This window comes from Marmota monax, unplaced genomic scaffold (genome assembly GCF_021218885.2).
Source record: "Marmota monax isolate L192 unplaced genomic scaffold, Marmota_monax_Labrador192_F-V1.1 WCK01_AAM20220418_F8-fsc00043, whole genome shotgun sequence".
NCBI classification, from domain to species: Eukaryota; Metazoa; Chordata; class Mammalia; order Rodentia; family Sciuridae; genus Marmota; species Marmota monax.
In genome coordinates, this window is record NW_026691982.1 from 8,734,917 (window position 1) to 8,752,925 (window position 18,009).

The 18,009-nt window shown below is 36.0% G+C and overlaps 1 protein-coding gene across 2 annotated transcripts in view; it reads left to right on the forward strand.

Moving 5' to 3' along the window:
- The first annotated feature begins 5,180 nt into the window (after nt 1–5,180).
- Rnf17 (ring finger protein 17) overlaps nt 5,181–18,009 on the forward strand; it is a 115,389-nt gene continuing 102,560 nt past the window's right edge. For both annotated transcript variants that reach the window (XM_046446941.1, XM_046446951.1), the window contains exons 1-4: nt 5,181–5,310; nt 8,166–8,260; nt 12,996–13,087; nt 17,157–17,268. In XM_046446941.1, the coding sequence (XP_046302897.1) occupies nt 5,181–5,310; nt 8,166–8,260; nt 12,996–13,087; nt 17,157–17,268 (429 nt within the window). The remainder of the gene's footprint in view (nt 5,311–8,165; nt 8,261–12,995; nt 13,088–17,156; nt 17,269–18,009) is intronic.

The window sequence follows — 18,009 nt, forward strand, 5'->3', positions numbered from 1 at the left end:
ACTCTTCAATCTATCTCAGGAAATAGAAAAAGAGGGAGTACTTCCAAATTCATTCTACGAGGCCAATATCACCCTGATTCCAAAACCAGACAAAGACACTTCAAAGAAAGAAAATTTCAGACCAATATCTCTAATGAATATAGATGCAAAAAATCCTTAATAAAATTCTGGCAAACTGTGTACAAAAACATATCAAAAAGATCGTGCACCATGATCAAGTGGGTTTCATCCTCGGGATGCAAGGCTGATTCAACATATGGAAATCAATAAATGTACAGACTTAAAGATAAGAACCATATGATCATCTCGATAGATGCAGAAAAAGCATTTGACAAAATACAGCATCCCTTTATGTTTAAAACACTAGAAAAACTAGGGCTAACAGGAACTTACCTCAACATTGTAAAAACTATCTATGCTAAGCCTCAGGCCAGCATCATTCTAAACAGAGAAAAATTGAAGGCATTCCCTCTAAAATCTGGAACAAGACAGGGATGCCCTCTCTAACCACTTCTATTCAGCATAGTTCTTGAAACAATAGCCAGAGCAATTAGATGAAAGAAATTAAAGGCATAAATGTACAAAAAGAAGAACTTAAACTAGCACTATTTGCTGATGATATGATCCTATACCTAGCAGACCCAAAAAGTTCTACCAAGAAACTTCTAGAACTAGTAAATGAATTCAGCAAAGTGGCAGGATATAAAATAAACACCCATAAATCAAAGGCATTCCTGTATATCAGTGACAAATCCTCTGAAATGGAAATGAGGAAAACTACCCAATTCACAATATCCTCAAAAATAAAATAAAATAAAATACTTGGGAATCAACTTAACAAAAGAGGTGAAAGATCTATACAATGAAAACTATAGAACCCTAAAGAGATAAATAGGAGACCTTAGAAGATGGAAAGATATACCTTGCTCATGGATAGGCAGAATTAATATTATCAAAGAGGCCATATTACCAAAAGCACTTTCCAGATTCAATGCAATTCCAATCAAACTCCCAATGGCATTCCTCCCAGAAACAGAAAAAGCAATCATGAAATTCATCTGGAAAAATAAGATACCCAGAATAGCTAAAGCAATTCTAAGCAGGAAGAGTGAAACAGGTGGTATCACTATACCAGATCTTAAACTATACTACAGAGCAATAGTAACAAAAGCAGCATGGTACTGGCACCAAAACAGGTGGGTGGACCAATGGTGCAGAATAGAGGACACAGAGACCAACCCACAAAATTATAACTACCTTATATTAGACAAAGTTGCTAAAAGCATGCAAGGGAGAAAGGATAGCATCTTCAACAAATGGTGCTGGGAAAACTGGAAATCCATATGCAACAAAATGAAATGGAATCCCTATCTCTCACCATACACAAAAGTTAACTCAAAATGGATCAAAGATTTAGGAATCAAACCAGAGACTCTGCATCTAATAGAAGAAAGAGTTGGCCCTAATTTCCATCACTTGGGGTTAGGCCCCAAGTTCCTTAATAAGACACCTATAGCACAAGAATTAAAACCAAGAATCAACAAATGGGACAAATTCAAACTAAAAAGTTTTTTCTCAGCAAGAGAAATAATATGTGAGGTGAATAGGGAGCCTACATCCTGGGAACAAATTTTTATCCCTCACACATCAGATAGAGCTCTAATCTCTAGGGTATAAAAAAAACTCAAAAAGTTAAACAACAACAACAAAAAATAACCCAATCAACAAATGGACCAAGGACCTGAACAGACACTTCTCAGAAGAAGATATACAATCAATCAACAAATACATGAAAAAATGCTCACTATCACTAGCAATCAGAGAAACGCAAATTAAAACTACTCTAAGAGACCATCTCACTCCAGTAATGGTAGCCATTATGACATCAAACAACAACAAGTGCTGGCAAGGATGCGGGGGGAAAAAGGTACACTCATACATTGCTGGTGGGACTGCAAATTGGTGCTGCAGCCAATTTGGAAAGCAGTATGGAGATTCCTTGGGAAGCTGGGAATGGAACTACCATTTGACCCAGATATTACTCTTCTCAGTCTATACCCAAAGGACTTAAAAACAGCATACTACAGGGACACAGCCACATCAATGTTTAGAGCAGCACAATTCACAATAGCTAGACTGTGGAGCCAACCTAGATGCCCTTCAATGGATGAATGGATAAAAAAAAATGTGGCATTTATACACAATGGAATATTACTCAGCACTAAAATATAACAAGATCATGGCATTTGCAGGGAAATGGATGGCATTAGAGCAGATTATGCTAAGTGAAGTTAGCCAATGCCAAAAAAACAAATGCCAAATGTCTTCTCTGATATAAGGGAGGTGACTCAAAATGGGGTAGGGAGGAAGAGCATGAGAAGAAAATTACCTCTAGATAGGGAAGAGAGGTGGGAGGGAAAAGGAGGGAGAAGGGGAATTGCATGGAAGAGGGAAGGAGACCCCCTTTGTTATACAGAATACAGGTATGACGATGTGAGGGAAAAGAAAAAAAGAAGTGGGTCACTTTAGATTGGGTAGAGAGAAGTGATGGAAGGGGAGGGGAGGGGAAGGGGGGAATGAAAGGACAGCAGAATAAAATAGACATTATTATTGCTGTGGGAATATATGTGACTGCATGACCAATGTGATTCTGCAACCTGTACACTCAGAAAAATGAGAAATTATATCCCATCTGATTAAAATATATGATATGTCAAGATCATTGTACTGTCATATGTAACTAATTAAAATAAATTTAAAAAATGGAATAAAAAGAACCTATAGAGTAAAATTACATTGAGTGAGTTGGGTGAATAAAGCATTACAAAGGGCAGAAGGACATGGACATTCTTTATTTCTCCCACTTGACTTCTGCCCATCACAACAAACCTTCACCCCCTGAATAAGATAGGATTGTTAATAACTAAGCAATCAGGGTAATGGACCCCAGAGAAGTTTTTTTTTTTTTTTCTAGATGTAAAGATTACCCCATACGGTTAACCTGTAGAAACATTCTAAACATTCCAGACAACTCCTTTGTCTAGGAGCAGTGGTAAAATGAAAGTGGGAGTGGACCCAAATTGAGGCTACAGAAAAGTTCAGACTCAAGGACTAAAAGGGCACAGCCAATTAGAAGGTCATGGGCCAAACCTTACTACAGTGATACATGCATACCCATGTTTATAGCAGCACAATTCACAGTAGCCAATTTATGGAACCAGCCTAGATATTCATTGATGGATGAATGGCTAAAGAAAATGTTATATATATACACACACAATAGAGTTTTACTCAACCATAAGGAAAAACGAAATTATGGCATTTGCAGAAAAATCGATGGAACTAGAGATCATAATGTTAAGTGAAATAAGTCAAACTTATAAGGTTAAGGGTCATATGTTTTATATGCAGAAGCTAGAGAGGAAAAAGGAAAACAAAGGTAGAAGTGGATATCTCCTAAAAATCAAAGGGAGAACAGTAGAGGAAAGGGACCAAAAGATGGGAAGGAGTGGGGAATGCTGGGGAATAATAGTGACCAAATTATACTGTGTGCTTGTACAAATATGTAACAACAAATCCCATCAATATGTTCAACTATAATACACGAAAAAAAAGGAAAGGAAAAAAAGTCATGGACCAAGCCAAGAGCCCCAATATCCTCACAATACCTGTACAACATAGATCCCAAACAGTAACCCCAACACTTTTTCCATACCTGCTCAACATGGATTCTGATTGATGCTTTAACCCAGAAGTCATTTAGTCCCCAGACCAGTACACCCATGTGGAAAAATTCTCTGCCAGGTTTCCCCTCACATCATGGGCGCTCCATCTTTTCTACTCTTATTCATACAAATCATATTCCTTTCAATTTCAAGCCTCTGCTACCATCTGTGGATTTCATTACTTGATTGAGCCCATGAGACAAGAACCCAGAAAGAAATCAGGGAGGCCTGCAGCCCACAAAGATCCCATCAGCCAGCAGAAGTGCAAAGAGAGCACCATTCTCAATCCCATGGGCAAAAAGAGGCTGGAATACAGGGCAGAAACCAGGTTCTCTTTACCCACTATTTTTTTTTTTTTTAATTTCCAAGTAGTGGTTTCCTGGGACTTTTTCTTCTAGTGCAGGGCTGGTGTCCATGACCCACAGTGGGATAATCTGCACCTGCTTGGGGCCAGGTTAAGAAGTAGTGCCTTTTTGTACCATTGACTTAGTTTTTAGCTGTTTGGACTCCTGATCATGTAACTGCCTAAAAACCTGCATATACATAATGTCTTCCACTTACTTTACCTCTGATAGACTAAGTTCAACTGCAAGATTGTACAATAATTCAGAAAACCATTCCAAGGGTAGATTGTTACAGTAAAACATAATATTTTTCTTAGGCTTATAGGAATAAGGTGGCCCCTTCAGGCAAGATCTTTCCCAAGATGTTACTGGTAGGATCAACATAGTACTGCCATTGTTATGGGGAGCCTCCTCAGAAAACACTCTAAGACCTAATGCAAACAAAAGAGAGCTTTATTTACCTGGACAGGGACTGTCTCCCACCTGTAGAGACTTTGTGGGAGACCGGCAATTTCCTGGCCTGTGTCTTGGGAATTTAAGGATGAAAAACAACCACATAGTGCCTTCTGTAATAGCCTCAGCAAACATTAGTAATGATAATCACTCCTTAGCTTGAAACTATTAATTCAATCTCCCTCAACAATAGCTACTGGTTTCTCCACTACAGATAATATTAGCCAAGCCCTGGACATGGCTAGTACACAAGTTTAAGGCTTCTGGCCTTGACACAGAGTTAAGAAGGCAGATCATTTCCGTACAAAGCATTGTTTGCTACTTGTGAAGTCACTCATACTGTAAGTTATAATATGCAGAATTTGAACTTGAGTTGACTAAGCAAGTAAAGTAGTGATGCTTTGGGTAAAGACTTGAAAAGTAAGCAGTCCTTCCCCTCCCCGGGCCCTTTCCAGAACACAGGTGCTCCCGCTAAAACTGAAAACAGCTCAGCCCCACAAAGGCCACACCCACTCAGGCGCAACCTCAGGGGCGTGCTCTGATCTCCTGGCCCACTGATTGGCTATCTGGGGCTGTGGGCCTCCGGTGATTGGTCATTGCCACTAGAGCCTACAGAACCTGCACGCTGCGCAAGTCATCACCTCAAAACGAGGCAGAGATGGCGGCAGAAGCCTCGAGGACACGATTTGCTTTGTCTTCCTACCGGCAGGTGGGGAGTAAGACTCAGAACTGGGGCGCCACCGATTTCCAGTGCACTCGGTGTGAAAGAAGAGTGTCTAGAGCTTCTGGTGAGGAATTGTCCTGTGTCCAGGCTGTGGGCAGGCAGCATCTGAAGCGTGGGAGTTAGATGGAGGAGTAAGGACCGTTGCCGAGGCTGGGGGCCTACTGAATCCACGCACGCGGGGGCTTGGTCAGCAGTGTCTAGGTGTCAGAGAAAACCAAACCAGAGAACTAAGGGACACAGCAATGCCTAGGGTCAGGTTGGGGTGGTGTCCCACCTTTCCATGACTTTCTCCCCTTCCCGCACCTGTCTGCACCCACCTTCTACCCAGGGGGCTGGAGGCCGAGATGGCGTTAATCTACCCTTTATAGGGCAGTGCGAAGACTTCCCCTCCCCCCAGGGCTGGAGATCAAATCTAGGGCTTCCTGAGTGCTAGGCAAACACTTTAGCGCCGAGCTGTATCCCTAGCCAACTGCGAAGTCTCCTTGGCCCCAGTTTCTCAAACTTCCCCAAGTTGACCGTTGATGAAAGAGTAGATGTAAGAACGTTTCAGATCCTGTTTAGCTGTTTTGAAATGTACAAGGGGTATAGTCACTCTGCTGTTCAGTAGAACACCAGAACTTATCTTTATTTCTGTCAATCAAAAATAAAAATCAAACAGTAGAAATTTAGCATTGTCTTGTGTTCAGGAATAAGTGAAACTTGATTTTCTTGGATTGTGTTTTGTTTTAGGAGTAACTAGAAGACCATTGTGAAAATTTTTGTATTGAAAACACCATAAAACACAAAAAAACAGCCCTCCATCCCCGTTTGGTTTAAAGTACTGTGGGGGGGGGATAAAAAATAGCTCTTTTGTGTATCTCTTTTGTTGTTTGGTATTTTTGTGTGGTTGGGGATCAAACCCAGGGCTTGCTGCACATGCTAGGCAACCTTTCTTTCCTCTCAACTTCTGTCAACCGGCCTTGGTTTTATGCTTGTTTTTATTTTATACATTGAGTGGAAATTATATGACACTCCTGTTGATCTGCTAAATTTACGGTTTAATTGAGTGAACACATACGTATTTTAATGTAGCCTAAAATACATGAGTGCTGTATCAGACAGGAATGATTTGTTCAATCTAAACTGGAGGTACTGAAAATTCTTATACTTGAGAGTAACTGTTTAATGTTTATACCTTCAAAGTGAAGGTCATTACAGCTGTTTTGTCAGTTCTTTCAAGATGAACTTCATTTGGGGCATAATAATAAGCCTGGACAGGGACTTAACATAATAATAAGCCTTTGTAGGGAGTTTGTTGCATTTTCAGTGGAGAGCCAAGTTTCTCCTTTTTGGAATTTTGATCACTGCCGCTGTTGTATAGAAAATGTTCAGTTTTAAAATGAAATAATAATTAAGGAATAAAGTTCTTAAAATTAACATTTTTAAAACCAGTTGTTTTTTTCCATATACTTGTATTACAGTACTTAAAAACTATCATTTGGAAAAATTTAAATGACTTGAAAATTGGAAAGTTCTTTGTAAGCTGTGGTGCAACACCAGTTTTGTTTTTTCTTTTTTTAACTTGTAAACTATCAGAAATTTTATCAAAACAGTTAAAAATTTTGATTTCTTTGTTAATATCTCTCAAGTTTAAGTAGGGATTTATAGCATGATTGTAAGCAAGTTTCACATATTTCAGTGGGCTGAAAAAGTTGTAAAACTTAAAAAATAAAATTAAAAGAATTAATTAATTTTTGCTAGTAAAAAATGACTGATATTTATCTAGTTTTATGTTCCCTTTTTGTTTTCTTACCAAAATGTCTTTAAGTGCAGTTTTTTGAAGTTAAACTAAAATATATTGTTTATGACGAACTTCAAATTCTACTTAGTGCATTTAAATCTTGATACTGGGTTTTCAGCCAAGGTTATGGTATTTCCTTTCATAAATGCTGGGTTAGTGAACATGGTCTTTAGATGGGAAATATATGTGACGATTTGATTTCTGTCATGTTTTAACATCTTAAATTACTATAAGAGAGCAGCCTTGCCAATGTCTCATTTCAGCCATCCTTGACCCTTTCACAGGATGCGAATTATAAACTAGTCAAGGGTGGTATAATTGAATAGGAAGAACTTTGAATTTAAGAGTTGGGCGTGGTCACACACACCTGTAATCCCAGTGATTCAGGAAGCTGGGGCAACGGGATTGCAAGTTCCAGGCCAGCCTCAGCAATTTTAGCGAGTTCTTATCTCAAAATTGAAAAATAGAAAGCTCTGGAGAGGTAGTTCACAATCCCCATACGGCAAAAATAAATAAAATTAGAACATTGGACTTGGAAACAGAAGGTTGGAGTCTGGATTGTAGCATTTATTGTCTGGTTTATTCCTGATTTAGCCAAATCACCAATGTGCGTTTTCATTTCTATGTTGGATATAGTATTTTCATCTTACTTAAAGCCATCATACTTATAGAGATCAAATGAAATTTCTTACAGCTCTTTGTATGATTAAAATATATGGCAAATTTGTTGGGCTAGGTTGTGTCTCAGAGATAGAGCACTTGCCTAGCATGCATGAGGTCCTGAGTTCAATCCTCAGCACCACATAAAAGTAAAGATATTGTGTCCACCTGTAACTAAAAAATAAGTATAATTTTTTAAATATATGGCAAATTTGTAAAGTTAGAGGTGTAAAATAACTATTTGAATTAATGCAGACATTACTATATGGCTCTGCCTGATTTTGCTTTTTTATTTTTCTCCCTCCTTCTGACCTGGCTTAGTTTCTCCTAAATTTTGTTGCATAGGTCACCCATTTCTCAGTAAACTTGGTGTCTTCCCTGTACAATAGAATCATTTTTAAATTTAACATCATATTACTATTGTCCATTCAACATTAAAAAACTATAAAGATTAGTTAATGATAGAATTTTATCAGTAGGTCACCACCGTGAACTTCAATGTGGACATGCATTTTGTGAACTGTGCTTGTCAGTAACTGGAGAATACAACACAATTATATGCCCTGATTGTGAGGTAAGTTTTATGATTTTTTCATATACATTAAAGTCTAATGTTAAAGGTAAAAATGTCAGTTGGGAACAGTGTGTATGCCTATAATCCCAGCAATTTGGGAGGCGGAGGCAGCAGAATCACAAGTTTGAGGCCAATGTGGGTAATGTAGTGAGACCCTGTCTTTCAAAATAAAAAAATTTAAAGGGCTGGGGATGTAGCTTAGTGACAGAGCACCCATGAGTTCAGTCCCCAGTACTGCCCCCCAAAATGTCAGACAAGCTCTAGCTATAAACTAAAGTCTTTGTAAGCAAGAAGGCCTAACAAAAGAAAATTTTTCCCATCCATTTTATTAATTGTTCAAGCTATAGAGAAAAATAAAAAAGTGAAAGTCATTGCCTACATGTTTTGACTCTTTGGAGACCTCTGGGAAATTATCTCTATTTATTTTTCAGTAGAATGTATTCCTTTTAAAACCCTACCCCTGCCACTGTTTTCCTCATTAATAACCATGCAAGCAAATTTGAAACTATCCCTACCTCTCAATCTTGTGTGTCATCAGATTTACATTTGTGAAGATGCTATACTATAAAAAGGCAAGGAAGCAAAACAACTGTCTAACTTTGATACTTACTTCAAAAGTAATAAATATAAAACAATTCTACTAGAACTAGAATCTGTTGACCCATAATAATGAGAACAAATTAGGGTTTAAAAATAAAGCTTACTAGACATCTTTTGCATTTACTACAAATCCAAATGTTCAATTTATATATGTTCCTGGAAAGCTGACAATCTGTAATTGGGGGTACTGGGAGTTGAACCCAGTGCTTTATCACTGAGCTACATCCCTGTTCTACTTTATGTTACTTTTAAAATATTGAGTTGAACCCAGTGCTTTATCACTGAGCTACATCCCTATTCTACTTTATGTTACTTTTAAAATATTAAAATTTTGCTAAGTTGCTGAGGGTCTTGGTAAATTGCCAGGCTCACTTCAAACTTGAAATCCTCCTCCATCAGCCTCCTGAATTACTGGAACTACAGGCATACACCACTGTTCCTGGCTTTAATCTGTATTTTTGTAACAGGAGAAATTGTTTGTATAAAATGTGGCAGACAATTAATATGGGGGCACAGGACCTAAATTGCAGTTTTTGTTTTGTGAGCCTAGCTCTATCTTTCTTATTTGTGAGAATGAAATAAAACTTGCTTTGTCTTCCCTCTTAGAATTGTAAGAATCAAATCTGAATAATGTGAAAGTCCTGTGCAAGCTTCCAGACCATTAAAATAACCTTTTATTAATTAGGTGTAGATTAACTGGCTTGCAGGTTAAACATAATACAAATACACGTAGTATTAATTTGTAAAAAAGTTTTAATTCTAGAAAAAACATACACATTAGAAACTTTCTGTTTTGGAATTAAATCTTTACAAGTTATGACCTTTATTGTGGGAAATTCCTGTCTCTGATTCCCCTCCCTCCTTTTTTGACATGGGGTTCCTCAAATATGGAGGGCTATGTAGTTAAGACAAAGGAGATCTTTTCTTATGTTTATGATGGTAGATCCTGACAGTTTCAGCCTTGTGGGGGAAGAAGGGAAAAGGAAGGAGTAGGCAGCTAGAACAATCTAACCATGTCTGTCCTCTTTTAACATTCAAAAAACAAAAATTAAGGGTTGGGGGTGGAGCGCTGTGGTAAAGTGCATACCTAGCACACACAAGGCCCTGAGTTCGCTCTCCAGCACAGGAATAAAAAAATTTGACCATAAACTTTTGTCTTTTTTACCAAGTGATTTTATGTTTACTAATCTTAAATTATTATTGTATTTATATTATTCTTTGGAATTTGGATAACATCTATAGGAATATTTATAATGTATTTACGAATAATGGATTGGATTTTAGTGTTTTAATAATCTATATCATTTTGACTAGTTTTATTCTATCTCTTTTTTTGGAAGATATGTGGCCTGCCGGGTTTATCCTCCTGCCTGCCAGCCTAGGTGATAGGCAAGTGACTACATTCAGATTCTTTTGTTTTTATTTTGGTACCAGGGATTAAACCCAGGGACGCTTAACCACTGAGCCACATCCCCAGCCGCCCCCCCCCCCCCCGCTTTTAAAAAAATATTTTTATTTGTTATTGATGGACCTTTATTTGTCTATTTTTTTATATGTAGTTCTGAGAATCGAACCCAGGGCCTCACACATACTAGGCAAGTGCTCTACCACTGAGCCACAAGCCCAGCCCATCCCCAGCCCTTTTAATTTTTATTTTCAGACAGGGCTTCACTAAGTTGCTGAGGCTGGCCTTGAACTTGAAGTTCTCCTGCCTTAGCCTCCTGAGTCACTGGGATTCCCAGTGTACTCCACCATGCATTGCTATAGTCAGATTCTTAATTGATACATATTAAAATCCCATGTGGTTAGAAATTGGTAAGAGTCACAGTTGTAAACAAAGATAATTATATGATCTTGACTGGGAAGTCTTGTTGCTTTAGTCAGTTTTTTTTTTGTTGTTGTTGTTGTTTTGGGTTTTTTTTTGCTGCTGTGACTAAAAGACCTGATGAGCAATTTTAGAGGAAGAAAAGTTTATTTGAGGGCTCACAGTTTCAGAAGTCTCAGTCCATAAATAATAGCCAGCTCCATTTCTCAGAGCTTGAGGTGAGGTAGAACATCATTGTGGAAGAGAGTGGTGGAAGAAAGCAGCTCAAGACATTATAACAGGAACCAGAGAGAAACTCCACTTACCAGATACAAAATATATACCCCAAAGCCCATCTCTTCCAGCCACCCACCTTCATTTACTAGTTAATCCCTTAGGGAATTACTTCACTAATTGGGTTAAGGCTTATAATCATTTTACCTCTGAACCTTCTGAAATTGTCTCTCACATGGCCTTTTGGAGGATACCTAATATCTCTCAAACTTAACACTTGTTAAGGATATCTTTGAAGTCAGAAATCATAGAAGAAACATTTGATAAATTTGACAACAGTTTTTTATAGGCAGCAAAAACATTATAAGTAAAATTTAAAAGACAAGATATGGGAGCAAAAGAAAACTTTTGTTATATATGTCGCAAATTAAGAATCCTTATACAGTTTTAACTGAAAAAAAATCTTTTTTTTTTTTTGTACTGAGGATTGAATTCAGGGACTTCACCTAAAGGTCTTGCTAAATTGCCACCATTGCACATGCGTGCACGAGCGCATGCGTGTGCACACACACACACACACACACACACACACACCCCTTTTTATAGTAATGGGGATTGAATCCAGGGATACTTATCACTGACTGACATGCCCAGTCCTTTTTTTTCTAATTTTGAGACAAGCTGTCTCTCAGTTCATGAAAATCTTACTGAATTGCTGAGACTAGCCTCAAATTGGTGATAATCCTACCTCATCCTCCCAAATTGCTGGGATTACGTATTTATGCCATTGTGCCCAGCTTAATTGAAATTTTTAAATCATTGTGCTTAATATTTTCTTAAACTTTATGGAGGAAATGTCCTGTATCAATCAGGTCTGCTAACATTAACCTCTTACTCAAATACCAAGCCAAAAGGTGATTAACTAGGAGGTGAAATTGAGCAACTTTTCATTGACTTAATTTCTCTTCTGTGAAGAGCTTTAACAGATCCTTTGCTTGTTTTCTTTTTAAATTTTTTTCCTCACTCTAGAATACCTTATTCTAAATTATAGGGGTTATTATTCTAAAGATAGGGGTATTATTAACACTTTGTCCTCTGTAATTAATTTCTTCTAGTCTTTCACTTTTGATGTTATTACATTTAGTCATTCAGAATTGTTTCCTTCTTAAGTTGCTTTTTCCCCGCCTTCATGGCTTCTATGTTTTCTTTGATTAAGCAGACCTTACGTCAAAGTCATATATATACATACATATTTTTCCAATATTTGTATCATATTTTTTAAAGGGTTTTAACCACTTTACAAAATGTTTTGTATGATAGAAAATGGGTATATCACTTTATGCTTCAGAATGATTACCTTGCTCAAAACATTTATTGAATGATCTTTCTTCCATTTTAATTGAAATACCACCTGTATTTTGCATCAGGTTCCCGTAGATATGTGAATCTGTTTCAAGGCTCTTTTCTGCTCATTAATTGTGCCAGTATCATAGTGTTTTAATTATAATAGCTTCATAATAGACTTATCTGGTAGGATACTCTCTACTGAACCATATATTAAATATTTTCTAATAGTAGCAATATATTTTTCCATATGAAACTCAGAATTATATTAATTTTACATTAGATAGATTCTAGGATTTTTTTTTTTTTTTTGGTCTCTAGGAACCTGGTATGATTCTCTATTTAGTGCTAATAAATTTTTTAGTTTATTTTTTTATTTTTCTTGTTACATTTATTCCTAAATATTTTTTAGTTTTGAACATATTTTAAGATATCACTGTAAATTTTTCAAAGCAATTTTTCAAAGTATTGTTGTACATGTTTCCTTTAGAATCATAGTAGAATGAGGTGCTTTGGTTATTGTTCTGTTTAATTAATAGTTGTCAGATTACAGATTTTTTTTTCAAAAACTCAGAGTAAAAACATCACATAGTACTCTTTTCCTCTTGATTTAAAGGGAATTTTAGGATCTCTAATGTTATCAGCAGCTTTTTCTATGAATGGCATATTTACTAGTTGGATCCTAGTTAAGTTGAATTTATTGAATGACTTTGTGCTTTTTTCCCCCTCTGTTTTATCTTATTTTGTCCTAAGGTTGTTACAACTGTTAATATGAAAGAAGGATACTACCCAATAGATGGATGTATTAAAGAAGATTCTTTTATGGAAAATTTGCATCCTAAAACGTATGTTATATGTGCACTTATTTTAGCATTTTAAGTTATATGTATTTCTGAAACAATTTTTAGAATTATTGATAAAATATTCTTAGAACTGTGTTTCTAACCTGTTCTTTATAGAATGATCTTTGAGTTTATAATTTGTCATCACTGTTAGTAGAATGCAGAGTCCAGCTCCTAAAAAGCAGCATTATTTTGTCTTTTTAAAAATAAGAAAATAATTCAAGGATTACCCCATCAGAGTGAGACACTGAGACTAGCTAAAGTTATTGCTGTTGGATGAGGGGAAGTTACAGAGAAAAAAAATGTATATAGTCTCTGCTGTTCTTAAAAGTAGCATGAATATAGTATGATAGAGGACATTGGGAAGAAATGGTTTAGAGGTAATTTATAAAAAATAATAATTTTGGGTTTCTTTATTCATTTTTCCTTTCTTCCGTAAGACTTGGCACATGTGTCTATTAATAAATGTTCTCTTTGAGTTAGTATTACACAGATTTTTAAAAACAGACTTGAGCTAGAGAGAGACATTATATTACTTTTTATTACATTTATTTAGATTTATGTTATCTGCTAGTCTGTAAGCCCCTCTTAGGGTATCCCATTTTATTTCTCACTATGTCCTTAGTGAAAGACACAGAGTAAACATGTAGTAAATGTTTATTAGATTAAAAACTAATATTTTTACATTTGCTATATTTTCTGAAGTCATATCTCAATCCCAGCTCATCTAGATTAGTTATGTGGTAGATCATGGGAAAAACTTTTTAAGATATAAAGAATTTTTTTTTCAGTTTTCTGGGGTTCTACTTAGATGGTAATTATACTCTTATATGACTTCTTTTTTTTTAAAGAGAGAGAGGAGAGAGAGAGAATTTTTTTAAATATTTTTCAGTTGTCGGTGGACACAACATCTTTATTTTATTTTTATGTGGTGCTGAGGATCGAACCCAGTGCCCCACGCATGCCAGGCGAGTGCATTACCGCTTGAGCCACATCCCTAGCCCATGGCTTCTTAAACATATTTAATATGATAGTAGACTGTGCTAGACATAAAGAGAAATACAGGGTACTGTCAGGGAACAGTCTCATTTGGAACTTTCTAATCTTGTAAATGGTACCTAGTCAATCATCCCAGTTTCTCATATTGCAATTCATTTTACCTCCTGCAGATTCTAACTTTCACAATATCTCCTATATCCATAACATGTCTTCTGTTACTACTACCCTATGTAATTCTCTTGTTCTCTTTTGTCTACTTCTTACCTCTTCCAGGCTCTTTCTTGTGCTATCCAGTTAAAATCTCTTTAAAGATTTAAAGATTTTAAAGATTCTTTAAAGTAGTATTCTTAAATTTTCACATTACGCCACAGCGTGTCTTTTCAGACTTAAGAGTGCTTCCAAAGGCACCAAAAGAGTGGGTATAGTTATTTTGGGGATAGAAAATCATTTAGCTGCTGGGCTCTGTGGTGCACAACTGTAATCCCAGCAGTTTGGGAGGCTGAATCAAAAGTTCAAAGCCAGCCTCAGTGAAAGTGAGGCACTAAGCAACTCCGTGAGACCCTATGTCTAAATAAAATACAAGATAGGGCTGGGGATGTGACTCAGTGGTCAAGTGCCCCAAAATTCAATCCCAGGTACAAAAAAAAAAAAAATTAGCTAAAATCTGGTAGCTGATTGCAACTGAAACATATTAAATGCCAGTACTTTTCCCAGCTCCTATAAATGTAGCTCACCAGTCACTTCCTCCTTGAGCTCTGTGTAGAGTGATTAAAGTAAATATTTAGGAATCCTTCTGGCTTATTGTAACTTAGTGGCCATAAGTCTTACCTCCATGAAGTAGTCATTTTATCAGAGTTAGGGCTTCCAGATTTGAATACCTATGAGAGTTGAACAGAGCCAAGCATACTGGCACATCATAATCCCAGAGACTTGGGAGACTGAAGCAGGAGGATTGCCAGTTGGAGGCCAGCCTGAATAATTTAGCAAGTCTCTGTCTCAATGTAAAAAGAACTGGGAGTGCACAGTGTTATAGTATCCCTGGGTTCAAATTCTAGCAACACACACTTACATAGTCAAGCAGGTGACTTAAAAAGTGAGATAGGCTGAGTTTAAACGGTGGGTAGTAATGATTGTGGTACATAAGAGGGCTCACCTCTGTCAAAGAAGGCAGACCCTGCAAGACCAACCAAATGTTGCCATATCCTTTCCCCAAAGACAAACTAAAGATCTGTACTTCTCTGTAAAATTTTGTGACTTAATAAACCATGCAAGTCAAATCAGATTGTACTCTTGTCTAGATATGTGTAATATCTAGTAGGTTTGCAAAATGAAAAGTTACTTACAGAGGTAGATTAATCCAGAAAGTTCCCAAATTTTTCCAAATTGCCATTTTAAGTTGAATTTCCCATATATATTTACGTCAGAAACTCTTTAAGTTTCTAACTTAAGTACAATATAAAGTAATTGTAAATTTTTAAATTGTAATATTTGTTGACTCATTTTTATCTATATTTTATCTGTTTTATCTATATATTTTGAAGCAAGAATTGAGAAACTTACTCTTTAGGACTATGTACTCATATATATTTTTAAAACATGAATATTTACATTTCACAATAATAGAATGTTTATAAATTATTTGGTTTATATTTCTTTCTGTAAAAGTAACATTTGAATACCATAGTTTCTTCCATACACTATAAGCTTATGGTTAACTTGGCAAACATGTAAATGCTTACTATGTGCTAGCCAATATAGAAAAAAGCTATAAAGATAAAAATTAGTAAAAAAAATTCATAGACAAGAGAAAGCAACTAATATTTTTGTTTCAATTACTTAATTAAATTTATTACCTTTCTTTAAATTTTCTAAGCTTATCAATGTAATTTTAAATAGCATTTTTGTGTATATGTGCTTCTAATTTGGGGGTACAAGTACTTATTTTAATTCATGAATTTACAACATTTCATTATCAACATCTCTACCAAAAACACCAGGTAAGGAGAGGTGACTTAAGAAATGAAAACACAGGGCTGGGGATATAGCTCAGTTGGTACATTGCTTACCTAGCATGTATAAGGCCCTGGGTTCAAACCCCAGCATCACCAAAAAAAAAAAAGAAAAAAGAAAAGAAAAGAAAATTCAATATATACTTTGAGATATTCTTTTCAGGGATGTGTTAAGAAATTGAATTTTATTTATTTATTTTTTATTTTGTTTATTTATTTTGGGGGGTGCCATACTGGGAATTAAACCCAGGGGTATTCTACTACTAAGCTACATCCCTAGTTCCTTTTTAATCTACTTTGTTTATTTTTCAGTACCAAGGACTGAACCCAGGAATACTCTACCACTGAATGACACCCATATCCTTTTTTTATTTTTTATTTTGTGATGGAGTCTCACGAAGTTGCCCAAGCTCACCTCAAATTTGGGATCATCCTACCTGAGATTCCCAAATAGATGTTATTACAGGTGTGCACAACTTCACCCAGGAAGAAATTGTAATTTTTATTTTTATTTTTTATACCAGGGATTTAATTCAGAGGCATTTCACCACTGAGCTACATTCCCAGCCGTTTTTATTTTTTATTTTAAGACAGGGTATTACTAAGTTTCTGAGGCTGGCCTCCAACTTATGATCCTCCTGCCTCAGCCTCCCAAACTGCTGGGATTACAAGCATGCAGCACTGTACCCAGCAAGCAATTGGATTCTTGATTAAGTTTCTATGAGAGCATATTTACTCATGTTTTTTTCCTCTTATCTTTTTTTTTTGAGAGAGAGAGAATTTTTTAATATTTATTTTATAGTTTTTGGTAGACACAACATCTTTATTTTATTTTTATGTGGTGTTGAGGCTCGAACCCAGCGCCCCGTGCATGCCAGGCCAGCGCGCTACCTCTTGAGCCGCATCCCAGCCCTTTCTCTTATCTTTTAGAGGTAATTGAGAACCCACTGCACATGTTCTTATGAATCATATAAATTATTTTCAACGAGATAAAAATCAAAATAGAAGTTTAAAACCCTTATATTCATGTTAACATTTAAAATAATGTACTTCATATTTTCTAGGATAAAGAATTGTTCTCCAGACTTTAAAAAGCCAGCTGATCAGCTAACTGTTGGTTTAGAACATTCAACCTCCATTCACAGGACTGTTTCAAGCTCATCAGCTGTGATGTCGGTATGAGAAATACTAGTCATGAAGTAAAATAAAACCAAACATTTGGCTTTTTCTCTGGTAGCTTAACTTTCTTCTCACAAAGTTCCCATAATTTCAGATTCTTTTGGAAACAAAGGTAACAGATAAACCCACTTTCCTTACTTGAATTTCCTGTTTACTCTGGGCATGAATAAGTCTAAACTATTCTTGAACAATTCTCTTTTTTTCCTATTTGTATGTAGCTTCTTCCCTTTGAACCTAATTACTGAAACCAGATTCTATGAAATACATACAAAGTACAAGTTTCTAAATTCTGTATGTGGTTTTTCCAGTTACTTTAATAGCAACCAAAATGCCTAACTGAATTTGTGATTGAAGATAATGATGTTATTGTTGAAGATTGAACTTTTTTTTTTTTTTTTTTTTTTGTAGTACTAGAGATCATTAATGGGCTAGGAGAGGGGAACAAGTACTTAAATCTTTGTTCTTTGCTTCAAGTTGAAATCTTGTTTTTTTGGTTTTGGGGTTTTTTGTTTGTTTGTTTGTTCATTTGTTTGTTTTAGTATTTTTTCTAGTTGTAGATGGACACAGTATCTTTATTTATTTATTTTTATGTGGTGCTGAGGATCGAACCTAGTGCTTCATCTGTGCGAGGCAAGCTCTACCACTGAGCTACAGCCCCAGACCTCAAGTTGAAATCTTAATAAATAATCTTATTTTCCATAAAAACTGTTTATAATTTTTGTGTGCCATGATAAATTG